Source organism: Mycetomoellerius zeteki, unplaced genomic scaffold (assembly GCF_001594055.1).
Source record: "Mycetomoellerius zeteki isolate Tzet28-1 unplaced genomic scaffold, Tzet1.0 scaffold25, whole genome shotgun sequence".
NCBI lineage: Eukaryota > Metazoa > Arthropoda > Insecta > Hymenoptera > Formicidae > Mycetomoellerius > Mycetomoellerius zeteki.
This window is the reverse complement of record NW_017257227.1, coordinates 2,316,005-2,332,336: the sequence shown is the minus strand read 5'-3', so window position 1 is coordinate 2,332,336 and position 16,332 is coordinate 2,316,005. Positions and strand designations below refer to the sequence as shown.

At 39.1% G+C, this 16,332-nt stretch overlaps 1 protein-coding gene and 1 pseudogene across 1 annotated transcript in view; both read right to left on the bottom strand.

Annotated features, from left to right (window-relative positions):
• Positions 1-8,531, bottom strand: part of LOC108723783 (Transport and Golgi organization 8) — a 73,736-nt gene extending 65,205 nt beyond the window's left edge. Inside the window, exon 1 of the mRNA XM_018449741.1 lies at positions 7,236-8,531. Within this exon, the coding sequence (XP_018305243.1) occupies positions 7,236-7,461 (226 nt within the window). The 5' untranslated portion in view covers positions 7,462-8,531. The remainder of the gene's footprint in view (positions 1-7,235) is intronic.
• LOC108723784 (uncharacterized) lies at positions 8,477-15,281 on the bottom strand (annotated as a pseudogene).
• Positions 15,282-16,332: the final 1,051 nt, after the last annotated feature.

Below are 16,332 nucleotides of genomic sequence, written 5' to 3'. Positions count from 1 at the left end.
TCTTATATTTCTAGTCTTCTTCGGAAGGCATATCCCCGGTTTGGGAACCAATGCGTCGCGCGTCGGAATGACGCACGTGAACAGCGCGCTGACATTCGTCAGAGTTGCAAACGAGAGCAACGTACACGCGTTTCCCTTTCCTTGCGTTTCATCGTCGCTTGGTCGAGCTATTGTTTCTTCCATATCAATGCTGACAGATCATTGTCTTGTTCTCCTAACACTGATTTGACGCGTGTCAATGTCAATCGGCTTTGCGCCTCTCGAAAGAACGAAACGTATCTATAATATAGAAAGTATGGGATACAAGAAAATTTATTCTTCAAAAATTTCCGAACAAATTTCTTTCCTGTATCAGCACTGATTGAATTATAATCAATAAAATGTAAAATTCCTGTGTAAGCCTCCGCAGTTCTTGATGCGTAAAAAGTCAAACCAATCTTTTTGAAATATCCAATATATTAAGTGAAAGATGTACAAACGTTTCGATCCTTGATTTAGATTCTTTTCATCGTAACAGTCAATGAATAGTAACAGAAATGTGAACAGGCAATAATCTCTCCTCTTGGTAGTTTTCCAATGTTGAAACAGTTAAATGATAAAACGATGGTCAAAGTAAAACGATTTAAGTTCAAAATTTCGCATATAGTTATATATAAAATAAAATCAATGTAAGAAAAGTTAAATTAATTGAAACAAAAAGCAATGTAATATAAAATCGATACATGTATATAAATCGGCAATAAACATCAAGAAGAAAGATTATATCTTCCAAAGTGATGTAATACGAATAAATTATAATCAATCCTAATATAATGTATTCTCATAAAACATGTTTCCGATAAATTGCCAGAATTTCTTCAATAAATTAGTTATATGTAACTTATCGGTATGCATCAAGATATATTTCTGAAAATATACAGTTCGACAAAATGAATAAAAATTATGGACTTTTATTGTGTGTGTTTATAAATTAAAAAATCTCTTTTTCAAAGTATACATGTTAATAAAATGATAATGTAAAAATAATCCGATACTCTTTAAAAAATATTCTACTAGTAAGAACGTTATCCTCATTCGGTCATATTACGTTAAAAATCATTTCGCCTGGTTAATTTCGATGTGCCATGGAATATTTACTCGGTGATATAATTACGAATGCGTGACACGAATCGATGCAACGAAAACGTCACTTTTGCTTGAAGAGAACATGTCGCAGAATTAATGTGACAGATACTCCTCATTTTTGCGAAGCATCATTTATAATTGATTCCATATGAATAAAGCGTAACATTTGAGCAAAATATACTGAGGTACATCATAATTATAAAAAATAGATTAGAGAGACAAAACTCGTTTAGTAGACACATAAAAATTCAATAGATATTCAAATGCTCCTCGCAGGAAGCACAATAAAGATAAATTTACAGTAATTATTATAAAACAGAAATATAAAATATGCAGCGAAAATAATTATATTATTTAAAAAAGTTGATTTTCTCAGTTATATAATTATTCGTACTATTAAATATTATCGCGTTCTAAAATTCATAGATAAACTTAGCGATAAGTGAGGCACGAATATCAATATCATCAGATTGCATTCAGCTTATAAAGCGATTTGTTCAAGAAAAGGCTGATCATTTCATTGGGATTTAGCAACCAGAGCCATTATTAAAACGCTAATATCTAACGTTAATCGATAGGGTGAAAAATATCTCTTCAATAAACAATCTCGAAACTGCTTCCTGCAGCATTGACAGTTCCTCGATACTTTAACTATATGTTCGAGGATAGTATTAATATCACGCTATCTCGACGATAAATATGGATAGCTCGATAAGCCCAGTTAGGTCTCTCAGTTGTTTACAGTACGCCATATACTTCCGCTACTTCACCGCCTAGTATTGCACACACACCAGACGTCCTTTGCACGTGCATATGCGACGAACACGCCACGATCGGTTATTTTTGTTTAGTCTGTCGGTCGTTTGCGTCTCTGTGTTCTCTCAAAACTACCGCCGCATGTAATTGCCGTGCACACGGAGAAGCTGTCAATATATCCGACTACTTAACTTTCCGACATTCCCGTTATTGCGAAAAAAGGTACAACAATTGAGTGGTCGTTGTGAAGGAAAAATCAGAACAATACATTGTAATTGAATTTTCCTACATCTATTCCTAACATCTACTCTCACCTCGATTCTCACGAAATCTTCTTCTATTCTCATATCGCAATATTTTATCCTTAGTAAACAATGGGTTCATTCGTGTCCTGCGTATTTCTTCTCTTTGAAATACTAGAAATACTAAATAACAATTCCTATTTTTTCCTTTTTTTTAAGTATACAACTTTATAAATATTTTCTAAAGATTTGAAATATATAATATAAGAATCACTTAATAATTGTTGTATATCTGTAAAAAAGTAAACTGACCGAGACACGAACGATCTATCGTGTATACTAACGGTTAAATAATTAATATAAGACCGCATAATAAAAATTACAAATTAGAAAAATACAAAATTAAAAATTACAAGAAAGTAATTTTATCTAAATTATTTTTTTCCTAAATTTAGAAATAATGGGGCTGAGACTGTCAAAAAAGGGGTTAAAATCGGTACGCATCATGATCTTTCGCAAGCGGTATTTTACGTATTCAAAGTTACTCGCGTAAAGCTCCACGGTTCGGATGGTTGCACGGTAAAATTTACTTCCTCGCTCCCGGAAGTCGCGTTATTCCTTCCGGACGGAGGCGAGTCCCGAGAGCCGTCTGCCAACATTATAGACACGGTGCTTACAGTGCTCTCCATACAACGGAGCGAGTCAATACTTTATAGTTCGAAGTGAACTCGCTCGCTTGCTCGTACTTCGCTATCACCCCCTCGTCGCGCCACTCCCTTCGCTAGGAACCGTCGCGGAGGGTGCCAAGAGCACCAGGGGCTTTACATTGCTTCTCATGCCCTTTCTGCCCATCACCGAGCGCAAGTACGACCGACGTATAGTGAGTTCTGTCGGTCTGCGAATGTCCTCTACGAAGACTAGAGCATGTAAAAAAGAATGATTCGAGGGGAAATTTACTAACACATTTATTAAATAACAAGAAATTGATTTGACAATTTAATTACAGAAAATAATTCAATTTTCAAGTTTTAATTACGTATTAAGAACAATTATTAATTAGAACTTTGTCAATTTACTATGTTTGCCTCCATTTTGATGGAGAGCGCAATCATAAATGTATAAGCATATATTAAATTAAAAACTGAAAATTATCGTAAATTTTATGCCACAAAGAAATTAAAAAATTTGTAAAAAAAGCTACGTTTTGATATCGCATATTTGATTATTAAGAATAAATCGCATTGATATTTTGAGTATTCTGAAAATAATTTAAAAGTTATGAAATATTTATATAATCTACTTCGTCATACTTATTGTAAATTTATTGTTAGAGCCGTATATAATTAGAAAATATTATAAGATATTTAAATCTCTCTATAGTAAGAATAATCAAGGCTCTTACAAAATAATTATAGACCTAAAATAATTCGCGATATGTGCATATTTTGGGTCAAGATGTCGAAGAAATTGTTGAGGCATCTAGTAAGATAAAAACTTGCTGCGTTGTCGCAAAAAGTAATCATATCTAATTCTCACTAAAAATGAATAATTCTTAGATAAACCTCTGAGTTAAACAGTCACAACAGAAAAAAAACGAGATGCGAGATATAAATGTTTTCAACGCAGAATATTTAGAATGATATTTAACACTGTAAAAAATTGTTCAATAGTTTTTTTTAATTAGCGAAACGTAGTGCGAAAACGCTGTTGCGTGAGGTCCATGACCGGAAGGGTGGCGAGTGTTACAGGGCGACCGTCTCGGAGGGGCGAGGTGGCGAGTATCTAGGTCTGTGTAACGATTTTTAGAGATCCGACCCTTACGATCGTTCAGCCCATAAAAAACTTGAGGCACCCCACAGTAGTCGAAGAGCCAGGGTTTCCATAGCGACGAAGCCCTTTCGCTCTTCGCCCGCAGGGCCTCCTTTGCCCTGTTCTGCGGTAACCTACCGGCTGCCGTTGCCACCACCCTTAACGCGTCGTACCGGCCTCGAATCCCGGAGATATACGTCGTAACATGAACGCGACATAGCCAGCCCAGAACCGATGAAAATTGCTCAGTCGATCGCTCGGTTAAATTTCTTACCCTTCTACATATCTATATATCGCGCTTCGCGAGAAAGTATAATTATCTAATTCTTCAATTCAAAAGATTTTTTTAATTTGTCATCAAATCGCAAAATTGTTATCTCTTCTAAGATCAATAGTGCGGATTCATATAAAAAAAAGAAGTTACTGATTAAATATTAAAGAGATACTCATATACAATGATTCTAATTAAATCTGAAGAATGCTAATTCTAATAATTCTAATATTATAATATATGAAATAAGACTGTAGTTAATTACTAAAATTATATGGTCTTTTCAGCGGATTTTCGTAAAGAATTCGTGCTGGTTCGCCGGGGTATTTCTTTGAATTCATACAACGAGAACAGTACTTTCTCTCCACCGGTGCGTCAGTTCTTTTCTAGGGATACGAAAATAAATCGCGAGTTTTGGGATGCCTGACCGGTTACTCAGACCATTTAGTCATTCCTCTTATACCGGGTATACTGGGCATCGCGCAGTCACGAGAACTCATCGTTGGGAACTGTCCAGATCACGAATTAGATCGTAAAAGAGAAGGACGACTCTACGCTCTCTTGCAGGAGCACGGAAATAAACGCGTTAAGTAATGATACAAATGTACGAACAGCGTACATTTCAACACGGGAATCGGCCGGCGTAAATGTAAAAATTCGATAACAAACACATCAGAAAGTTTTATTCGAACGAATTATTAAATTAACGTGGCGATGTATATTCATAGATATAAATAAATTACAACTAACATTTATACCTTATCTCACATTTACGACGATCCAAACGCGAAATGTATTGGTATTTTATTAATTATTAATTCTCCGTGATCCAACCGGGGCTTTAAAAACCCAGATAAATTTTCAACTTTGAATTATTAAATTTTCCTCAAATTCGGACATGTTATACGCAAAAGTGAAAAAGTTTCGGGTTGTATCAGAATTTTTCAAATCTTTTAGAGTCCAAAAACCCTTTGAAAACATACTCAATCACCATATGATCCCGTTAGATAAGGAAAACAGTAAAAAAAAAACGTTGGAGGGTTAATTTAATACATATTTATAGAGGCCACAAAATATAACGAAAAGCCCGAAAAAAATGCTTCATTTCTTATTAGCTTATTACAATTATAACGCATGAGTCAAAACGTTATAGCAAAGTTTTTGATAATAAAATATCTCTGCAGTTAATTTGTAAAGGAAAGATCAATTTTTGCCTCTCGTACGTAAATTGAAAGTTAAGTTTATATGGTCGCTGTCGGTGAGAGAGAGTTCAATTGTCGTCCCCATCGTCGTAGTTGCCCAGCATTATAGTCGCTGTATAACTCGCACGTGGGGAAAAGGGAGTGATAGGGTATAAAAGGGGTAAGGATGAAGAAAGAAGAATACGTTCGACCGGTGCACGAAGGAACTATAATCGTCTGATTTGTACGCGGAGTCACGACTCGTGTACGTAGCCAGACGTAATCAAAAACACGAGATAGAACACGCGAGCCGTGCGGCCCTGTCCTCGACTCTTCTCTTTCTCTCTCTGTATTGTATATATGTATATATATATATATTTCTGTTTGTCTCTTATTGGCGCACTAATCTTTATTGTATCCTTATCTTAATTCTGACTTGTGTGTGTGTGTGATGGCGCATGATAAATTCATCACGATTATGTATATTCATTACACAAATTAGATTACTTTTGCGGAAAGTTTCTTTCATCCTTTATCTCGAAAATTGTATTTACTACTGAACTGATACTTGAAAATGTCAGTTTTAACGTCAGTTACATCATCAAAGATGTATATATTAATAATAAAAGAAATAATAATTGTTATTTGTTATCCTCTCATTATCGAAGATTTAATTGAATGTAATGGATAAAAGTGTCAAACGAGTGCAAAGCCTATCAGAAAATCTATCATCTTCTATGCGCGAATAAAACGAGCATTTTCACAATAATATAAAAAAGCAAAAAAAACTGATATGTGAAACTAATTGTAAGAGAAGTAAATTCGAAGAAATTATCTCCCTTCTCTTTTGGTTCAGCCAAAAGTATGAACGTGAGCAGTGCTCCGATTTCTGTTTTGGTCGTCGTAAACGAAAGGAAGCGTGAGGTGATGCACGAAAAGGTACAAAACGGAAAAAAAGGAGCACAAGGGAGGACCGGATTGTGGAAGATGGTGCACGATTGGAATAGTTAAAAATAACTCTGACCAAAGATCCTGCGGTTCCTGTAAACACGAGCTCGAGCATGACAAAACGAGCATGGCGCTATTTCTCATGCGAATATACAGAGGGTGAGCAGAGGGATTTTAGCGAAGCGATAAACCAGCGAAAGGATATGCGCGCGAGTCTCATTCAGATGCATTTAAAGAATCAACACGAGAGCATTGCCTTATTGCTTCCCATAGAATGACGGCTTTCAAAGTGAAAAAACATTTCTTATTTTTTAGCTTGTGCTAAACGAATGGAGCGATATCTTGTTAAACTTGTTGTTGACAAAAGTTTGCGTGTTGCGATTAAAAAAGTTAGTGTCTGTAATATAACTTAAAGCAATCAGAAAAGCGTTTCTTCAAAAATTATCTAATAAATTTAATAGCACATTATCTAGTAAATATATTTTAAGTTTCTGTATCTCTCGTCATTAATATAATTATGTAATTTTAGTGTTTAGTAAATATAAAAATATAGCAATTTAATTGATAGAATTGAATTCCAGAATTATCTAAAGAGATCTTACCATTATTTCAAATATAAATAACCGGCTTACTGTTCAAAGGATTTATTCCTCCATGTATATTTTATTTTGTACATTAAAAATTTCTAGGCACAATTTTGCAACTTTAAAGAAATCTTTAATAATATATTATTAATATATATATAAGCTATAAAATAATATATCTCAATTTTATTGTGGAGAAAATTTTTTATTTTCGTACAAAAAGCAATTTCTTTTTTAATTTTTAATTTAGTTTTACTTCCTATTCTATACCCTTTCAACATTAAGCGAGACATTAATCTAATTTATATTTAACACTCACGTGCTTCCATAGAGGTGTCTTGAGTCAGTGGTGGATGCTGCGTCGTCGTCGTCGTCGTCGTCGACGATGCAAATGAATCTTCGTTGTCGCGCGCGATGGTGACCTTGACCTGCTCCTCGTCGTCTTGCTCGCCCTTCGATGAGCTACGTTCAGAACTCGCGCGCACCCTTACACGCTCGGCCACCTGCACATCGTCTCCGGAGAACGCCGACCGCGACGATAACATCGGCCCGGCGACTGTTGTCGTGGTCCACTCGATGACACTATCACCACCAACTACGACCGCACCATTATCCTCGTTTCTCACGAGCACCAACTCCTTTCCTCTCTTATCACCTTCCACTCGGTCCTCGGTCACTCTCTCGACGTCATTTTTCTCAGGCACGGTGCTTCTGGCGTGCTGAGTCGCACCGAGATACACGATGTTCCGCGTGATCGTTCTAGTCGCCACCGCCGTCGTCGTCGTCGTCGCCGTTATCTTCGAAGCACTTTCGCGAAGTAAGATATCTCGTAGGGAGCTTTCCGGACGCAATATCGATCCTCCAAACTCGAAGACGGGCTCTAACAGCGGAGTAAAAGTCTGAACTGCAGGGCGAACCCTTTCATCGATTGACGGCCCGGGTTCCACTTTACGAGATTGCGGAGGGTGTTCGTTAGCACGTCGCCATGCCTCCGGCCAAGGGTCGATGAAGTTCGGGGAGGGTTGATCTTTCAGCTTCGATCTCTTGCTTATCGCTACTCGCTTCGCTCTTCCTCGTCGCACTACGATCTCTTCGTTCTCGTTGTCACGACTCGGCGTCAGAATGGAAAGATCTTGATGTCTGACGACGACGGTATTCAGCGGCGTTAAAGACGGCGACGGTCTCAATAACGTCGGAGGCGACGACGACGACAGCGGCGGCGTCAACAATAACGGCGACGTTAATGACAGGGGTGACGTCAAGGATGGCGCGGACGAAGGCGAAAGGCGTGTCGCCAATGTAAGATGATCCAGAATTCCCTGATTCGCGTAACCTTCGGAACCGACGTCGTTAGGGCTGGACGCGCGCTTGATCGCCCTCCGGAACGGGCGCGACGCGAACAAATAATCGGACGATCGCGGCGGCAGGTAAACGGGCGTAGTAGCGTCGGCTACTGGATGGACGCTATTTAACGGTTCGAGTATCACCGGCGCGGCCGTCGTCACGTGCGTGAGATCGTCGAGAAGAGCAACAACGAGAAGAAGCAGGGGCAAGCCCACCCCCGCCCCCGTGGTGGCTCCCGCTATCCCCTGCCGTGCGATAAGAATCCGCGAGGCGGCCGTTCAATCCGGCTGTCCGCGATCCGCTCGCGACGGTGAACTTTCACGTTCTTTGTCTTCTTTTCCTCCTCCTCCTCTCCCTCCTCCTGCTCCTCTTCCTCGCGATTTACATGCAACCACGCGATCCAGCGGTTCTCCTGGAACACCTGCCCGCATTCGACAATTGTGTCTCGCGTCCCCACGTTTGATCCACCTCGGCTCGTGCCGGCGTCGTGCCGTTTTGGCATTTATTATCCCGTCGCGCGTCCCAAACACGTGCTGCTGCCCCTGTTGCGCTCGATGTTGCCGCCGCGATGGGCGATCGACTTTACCGTATACTCGATCGACGAGCCGGACAATACTGTGCACCCTGTCCACGGGCATTCCGCCATCATCGTGCACCCCGTGAACAGTCGGTGCCGCGACTCGCGTCCCGACGATGCTCGACGCATTGAAGTTGCCCGGCTGCGTCGCGCGGCATCTTCCGCTCGCGCTTCACGCCTCCTCTTCCTTCTCCGCGTCCTTGCTTTCTACAGACGATATCCAAATAGTGTTCAAAGGATTACAGCGCAATCTGAAACAATCAAACATACTTGGATCAATACACCTTTCTACTTAATCCTTTATAGAAACGCATTTATTCTTCGCGCTTTTTTTCCTTTGATAGTTTCTCAATTGAATTTAAAGTACTTAATAATATAAGATTTTCATCCAATTTTATTTTGTTTTTCTAATTTATTTTTCTTAATAAATAATATCACTTGATATACGTTATGTTATCAAAATTTTATTAACGACATGAGTTTTTCTTTACTTCTCTTTAAATTATATCTAATTTATATGTATATAATAATATCTAATAAATATAATAATATTTAATTTGTTGTATTTAATAGTTAAATAAATGAATTATTATTTTAAATTATATTTTAATTTTCTATTATAACCGTATCATAAAAAATTATAATATTATACAAGTTCAATTAATAAATAACAAAATTTAATACTTTAATTATATTCGCAACTAAATTTGAAGAAAAATTTAATTTTGAGAAATATAAAATATGGGAAATGTTGAGAAAAAGATGTTAAGATAAATGTTTAAAAGTTTTCATCTTATCCGGTACTAAGTTAACGTGAGATGTTAACATAACATGATCAATACCAAGTTCATGTATACCGTTTGCCGCCAATTATTCACGGGACGCAATTATCCCGTCGGGAATAGAAGGGTTAAACAGTCCAATAACGAGCGTAAGTATGGATATAATAATGTATGCGTGTATCTCTCAATATGAATACCAAACGTGCATTTCCTGTAAGGCTCGCTAGGGAATTCATCTCGAGGAAAAAAAACAGAAGTTAAAATAATCACTACAAAAACTTATGAAAGAGATAGCTATTTTTACATTATAACTTTCGTCAAACAATCTAAGATATTTTCACGTATATTACGCTATGAAAAATCTTTGAAAATATCTCTTAATGTCGATAAGTATCATTTATACGCCACAAAATATCATTGTATCACCTCAATACAGCAAGCTTGGTTTTCATCTCTCATGAGTTACTACATTTTCGATATCTCATTCATTAATCAACGCTCCGATTCTGGAAATGCCCTGCGAAAAGAATCGACCGCTTTCGCGTACTTTATATTTCAAATGCTTATGCACTATTTGTGTTCTCGCTAGCAGCAAATAACTTGAATAACTAATCCCTGGGTATAATAAAGGTAACACGGCAAGCCATCTGCATAGAGCGAAGAAACACAGAAATACGAGCGTCTAGATGGGAGTGACTGATCTAAAAGTGTAACGGAGGAAATATAAAGGGAAATGAGAGAGAGAGAGAGGGGGGAGAGAGGAGAGAGAGAGAGATCGAGCCTTAGCTGTTAAGCTCCAAATAACTATTAAAGTAAACTCTACTCGAAATTAGCTAAAATTTAGTTTCTCTATACAATGTTGGAATTTGATTCATTAATATCTTTCTACTCTCAACCACTCGTTTCTATCTCATCTCATAACTTCGAAATTTTTAAAAATATATTAAGATACATAGTTTGTGTGTGTGTGTGAAATGTAATTTACACGCGATATGAAAACTAGTTTTTCCAAATTTCTCTTAATTCGGCTTTCAATGTTAAAAGGAAGAATAGCGAAGTTATGACATAATTATATGTGGAATATTGTCCTGAACCGACACGGCAAAAATTCACAGCGCTATCTCTAAAAATATTTGAGACATGCGCTGAAAAAATAGATGAGTGAGTGAGGAATATACGGACGGCGCTTCTCGTTACACGAGGGTCGACCCTCCTGAAATTTGTTTACTACGCCGAGGGACACCGGTGTCCGGGGCTAAGTATAGCCGTAAGGAGGGAGAAACCGCGAAAATGCTATTTTTATAAGCACGCGCCGCGCGGACATTGTTGTGCCCGATCGGCTGTGTCTCGACGGTGCCGCCGTTGGCCGGGTCGTACAGTCGTCATTGATGTCGTCGCGATCATCGTCATCGTCGCTACGACACGCATACGCCCGTAAAAATCGAAATCGAGCCCGGAAACTGAACATGTAATCGATAATTATATTATTAAAAAATACTTTTGAACAGAGTAAAACAGTTTATCAAAATGATTTTCTTTTCGTAAAAAAATTCCGACGTTTCATCGCGTATATAAAAAAGATAATAATTTTTTCAAATCATTCAATGTAATAAACTAATATATTTGTCATTTAAAAATAAATTTTTAGAAACTCGTATTTATTATTTTCACCTTTAACTTATATAAATAAATCTGTACAGCAATTATTTATGTTAAATTAAAAGTATTCCAAGCGTGGGTTCACCAATTGTTTATCTAAAGAGCTTTACTGTGCAATTTCAATTAGTCACGAGACATAAATTTGCTTTCATTTAAGGTTTATTTTTAATATTGTTAATATTGCTCAAGTAAATCAAATTAATCAAAGTCATCAAATTATCTCTAACTTCAATTATAAGGGATGAATTATACATATTTTTTAACAAAATAAACAAATATGGATTTTTCTGTACCTATATTTAAAAGTAATACAAGAAGTTTGATGGCGATTTAGAACCTAGATCAAAAATTATTTCAGTAAAAAGTAAACATGTTTTTTTTTTAAATAATTAAGAGAATATTTTCATTCAAATTATTAAATTGTATTATTAAATATAAATATTAACCCTATTGAACTATTTCATATATATGTAACATTCATTTTTATATGGAAAGAACAAAAATTTTTAATTCCAATCACTTTTTACAGAGACTATACACCCGATACATCATTAATCGAAAATTATAGGTGTGCCTCGAGATTCTTTTTGAGAAGTCGTTCTCAAAACGCTCTAAAATTTCGTAGTGAGGTCACGAGACACTCCGCTATCGCTTCTAATAACAAATTCCTAGTGGCAGAGAGTCGGCATGGTAGGGACCTCGAGGGAGACGGGATACTAAACGGATCTGTTCCTACTCGGCTCGTCTAATGCGAGATTCGTGTATGCTGACTGATAACGATTGGGCTTTCGCGTCGGTGTCTAGCACGGTGGAGATGCTCGCGCGTTGCGGCACGCGGCCGATTGATCTTCTTATCCCCAATGCGAGATCACGCGCGCGCTCTCGCTCGCGCGAACACGCGTGTATCCGCCATACGTAAAACGCGGAATACCTGCTAATTATAGTCCCGTAGCTGAAGGAAGGAAACTGCGGAGGCACTATTTTTACGACTCTCCCGCCAAAATATCGTCGCGCGTCTGCCACGCGCTCCTACTCGACGGGAGGACAGGCGTTCACCTTTGTGTTACGTGACGCGTTTTATCTCATTGCACGACCGATAATTTCACGGAACTTGATTTGAAATGGAGCGCAAGAGGGAGTTAAAGAAATATATATATTTTATCCTCGATTTGTGAACTGAAGAAACCGCTCGACGATTTACTTGCTCTCAGGAAAATATTTTTCGGATCGCTGAGAAGAATCTTCGATTTTTAACGCAAAATTGCATTGTGATAAATTCGATAACGTAAAGGAGGAGAATATATTATATTATATATTCATGAAAAATATAATTAAATTTCATACGTGATATATCGCTACTTATATTTATAGACATATTCTTCATGACATCCGTTAATGTTACATAATATCAAATAACTTATTCCATCGTCATAGAATTTTATAGAATTTCAGTCGTATTTAAATCTAATTTCGATTAATTACGATACGATTCACGAACCTTTTTCGATAATTTGTAATCCAATCATATTAATTACGATAATCTCATTTCATTTTTAATCTGTCTATATGAGAACTACGATTTATTTCTTAAGACGATTTTTAAAAACGTTAACCGATAAGAATTGCTATCAAAGCTATCTTATTAATCATCTGTCTACAGTCTAAGTCTTTTCATTCAGACCAAGTTTTTTACTGTTCGAGGCTTTCAAAAAATGTAGGAAAATTCACACACATACACACACACACACAAGAGTTACTTTTAAACATCTCTATTTACATTATAAAATAGATGTCACATGATATTTTAGAAGAAGGAATTGGACTCGGCTTTTCTTTATTTTGAAGAAATTTGAGAGAAAAATTTTACTTGTGACACAAAAGACTCAGATTGCAGGCGGATGGTTAATAGCAATTGTATCATAAAAATCGAATCATCTCAAAAATAATAAAGGACTATCGTAATCACGATAGTTCCAAATTAACCGCAGCTCGTATAGCCTGGCTCATTATTATCGGCACAACGCTCATTAAATCTCCCGAGACGTCGCACGGGTTACGTGAAGGCTCTCGCGATTTCTGCGAGATTAATACGCGACGATTGAGACGAAGAGGAAGAGGGAGAAGAAGACGCGCCCAGCCGGTGCGTGAATGCACGCGTGCAAGCTCGCTTATGAGGTGGTCGCATAACTCTCGCGAAATGCGTGATTCAGGACGCGTTCAGGGGTACGACTGGTACGAGCCGGTCGGTGCGGCCGCTCGCTCGATCGGACGAGAGCGTACGAGAGCGAGCGCGCCTGCGAGCGGGAATTCGCTGTTTTCGCGGGAAAAATGCGTGCGCGGCACGCGCGCTGACGTTCTATTTTCGAATGAAACACACAATCAGGGGACACGAACGAGAGACTAATGTAGAAACCTAGGAAGGGGAAGAAAAAGCCGTTGGGAGGGAGACGGAGCGAGAGCTCTCCTCTCGTAGAACGAGGGGAGAAAGAGAGATTTTATTTGTGCTCCGACGAACGATACGGAAGAGAGAGCAAGATAGGGATAGTTGGGGAGGAAGGGAGAGGTAGAGAGAGAGAGAGAGAGAGATGCAAACAGTGGAAGAGATGCAAAACGGAGAGAAAGAGAAAAGACGAAAGAGAGATAGACGGACTGTCGTGAAGAAGGCTCGAATGGAAAGAGGAGGAAGGAGAATAAGAAAGAAGAAGAGCAAAAGCGAAAGGAAAAGTTGCACGTTTGCACAACGGAGATGCAATGTAAAAACAAGCGAGACCAACGCGCGCGGATGAAGCACGAGAGCGAAAACTTCACGACGCAAGAAAAAACGATGCGTGCGCGACAGATGCGTATATATATTTATATATATATTTTTTAAATATATTACATATATAAAATTATATGTATAAAAAAAATCTGTTGTAAAATGTATGCACGTAAAATCTGCAAAATCGCAAAGAGAGAAAGAGAAAAGGGTGCGCTGACGCAGCGAGAGGAAGATGGACGCAACGCGAGAGTGAGAAGACAGGACGGCGAGCCGTGAACATACATAGCGTGGTGGACACCGGCGAGGGATTCCGATTTGTTTCGTGCTAGAGGCGGCCATGCTGTGTCTCCGTTGCGTTCTGAGAACGAGCATCTTTTGCATACGTGCAGAAAAGCGGGTTCTAGCGGTGACAAGAGCCGACGTCTCCTTAAGCCAATTCACTCGACGCCACGTTGCGAAGCGTCTGGATCGCGGAGATGCAGACGCTACGATACGCAACGGAGTAAGATCAACGAACGAAAGAGGACAGACAGTCGAGAAAGAGAAAGGGGAAGAGAAAGAAGGAGAGAGGAGTGGAGTGTGCGCGACAAAAGGTAGATAGAGGCAGACGGATAGAGAACGCGAGACAGAGAGAGAGAGAGAGAGAGAGACACGAGCGTGGACGCAGACAGACGGGCAGATAAATAAATAGATGCAGATATACAGACAGAGAGAGAGAGAGAGAGAAAGGTAGACACACGCACCATACAGACTGCCGCGCATCCAGGTCGGGGGAAGGGAGCCTCCTCTCTTTGGTCGCGCGACGAGAAACGACGACGTATACACGCTCGCAATGCAGCGAGCGGACGGCACGTCGAGCGCTCACACACGTCTAGGTCTGATGTGCGCGACACACGCGGCCGCCGGACACACGCGAAGCGATGCGTTCTCGCTGCACGCGTCCCGCGTTTTCCACCCGCGGCAGCTCGACTTTTCCTTCGTCGTCGTCGTCGTCGTCGATCGTCGTCGTCGTTGTCGTCGCGTGGTCGTCGTCGCGGCCGCGCCACGCCGATACAGCGGGATTGAAGACAGAGAAAGAGCGAAAAACAGAGAGAGAGAGAACGAAAGTGCGTGAGGAAAGAAAGTAAAAGAGAATAAGGGAGTAAGAGAGAAAGAGAGAGAAGTAAGCGTGGCGGAGCTTGAACGAGCGCAGGGAGAGCTCGAACCCGGAGCGAGCCGAAGATCCGCGGAGCAAGCGGTGCTGCCTATCGGATGGCACTGCGTTCAGCGCCGCGGTGCGCGACCCTCGTCGGCCCTCATCGTCTTTCCTCGTCGCGTCTCGTCTCGTCTCGGCGGCGCTCGTCGCTTTCCGTCTCTTTTCGTTCCGGCGGGTATGCTCCGCCGCGCCGTGCCGCTCCGCACCGCACGACTGCGCGCCGTCTCCTTTCTCGCGATTCGAGATTTCGAGTACGCACGTAAACGTACACTACGTACGCGCTGAAAGGCTGAAAGTTCGCGTACCTCCCGCAGGGGTGGCGAAATTCTTACATGAAATCCTATGACGTTTGTCAATCATTGTCAACTATTAAATCGATATGATATGAATATTCTTTGAAAAAGAACAACGGTATTTTAAGTTCTATTATATTATTTCGTATTATATTATGTAATGTTCTCAGGATTGGGAAAGTTACCTTATAAATTACTTGTAAGTTACTTTTTATTATAGAAATTGAGTATAAGATCGGGAATTTCTATTTTTTATATTTTATATCATTTGCTCCAATTTTGTATTACTATTTGTACTCCATTTTTACAACAGATACATATAATGTAATCTAAAAAGCAACTTATGAAGTAACTTCCTCAACTCTGAATATTCTCTTAAAGAAGTTTTGTCTTAGAGATTTGAGTTCATACTATATCGTTATTATGAAATTAATACTTTATATTGTTTCAAAATTCAAGTTAAAATAATTCTGATTATTCAGTAGAATAGTGCATGTTTTCTCTCTTTATTAATTCCTAGCAAGTAAATTAACACGAATTGATGTACGCATGTAAAATGGAAAGAGAGAAAAAGAGGATTAAAAAGTCAAAAAAGATCACCAGATTATTGCGAGCTAAAAAAGCTTTTACACTCTTATGACCTTTTTCCTGATTGATATACGTATCCGTAGTTAGATTTTCAAAACGTCGCTTTCGAAATAAAAGACTCATATCCCATTGAAGCGAGATATCTCGGCTGGCATTGATCAAATTAAATCTGTCGATTGTCGCTCCGTAGAGAAAAGAAAGAACAGACGTATCTCAT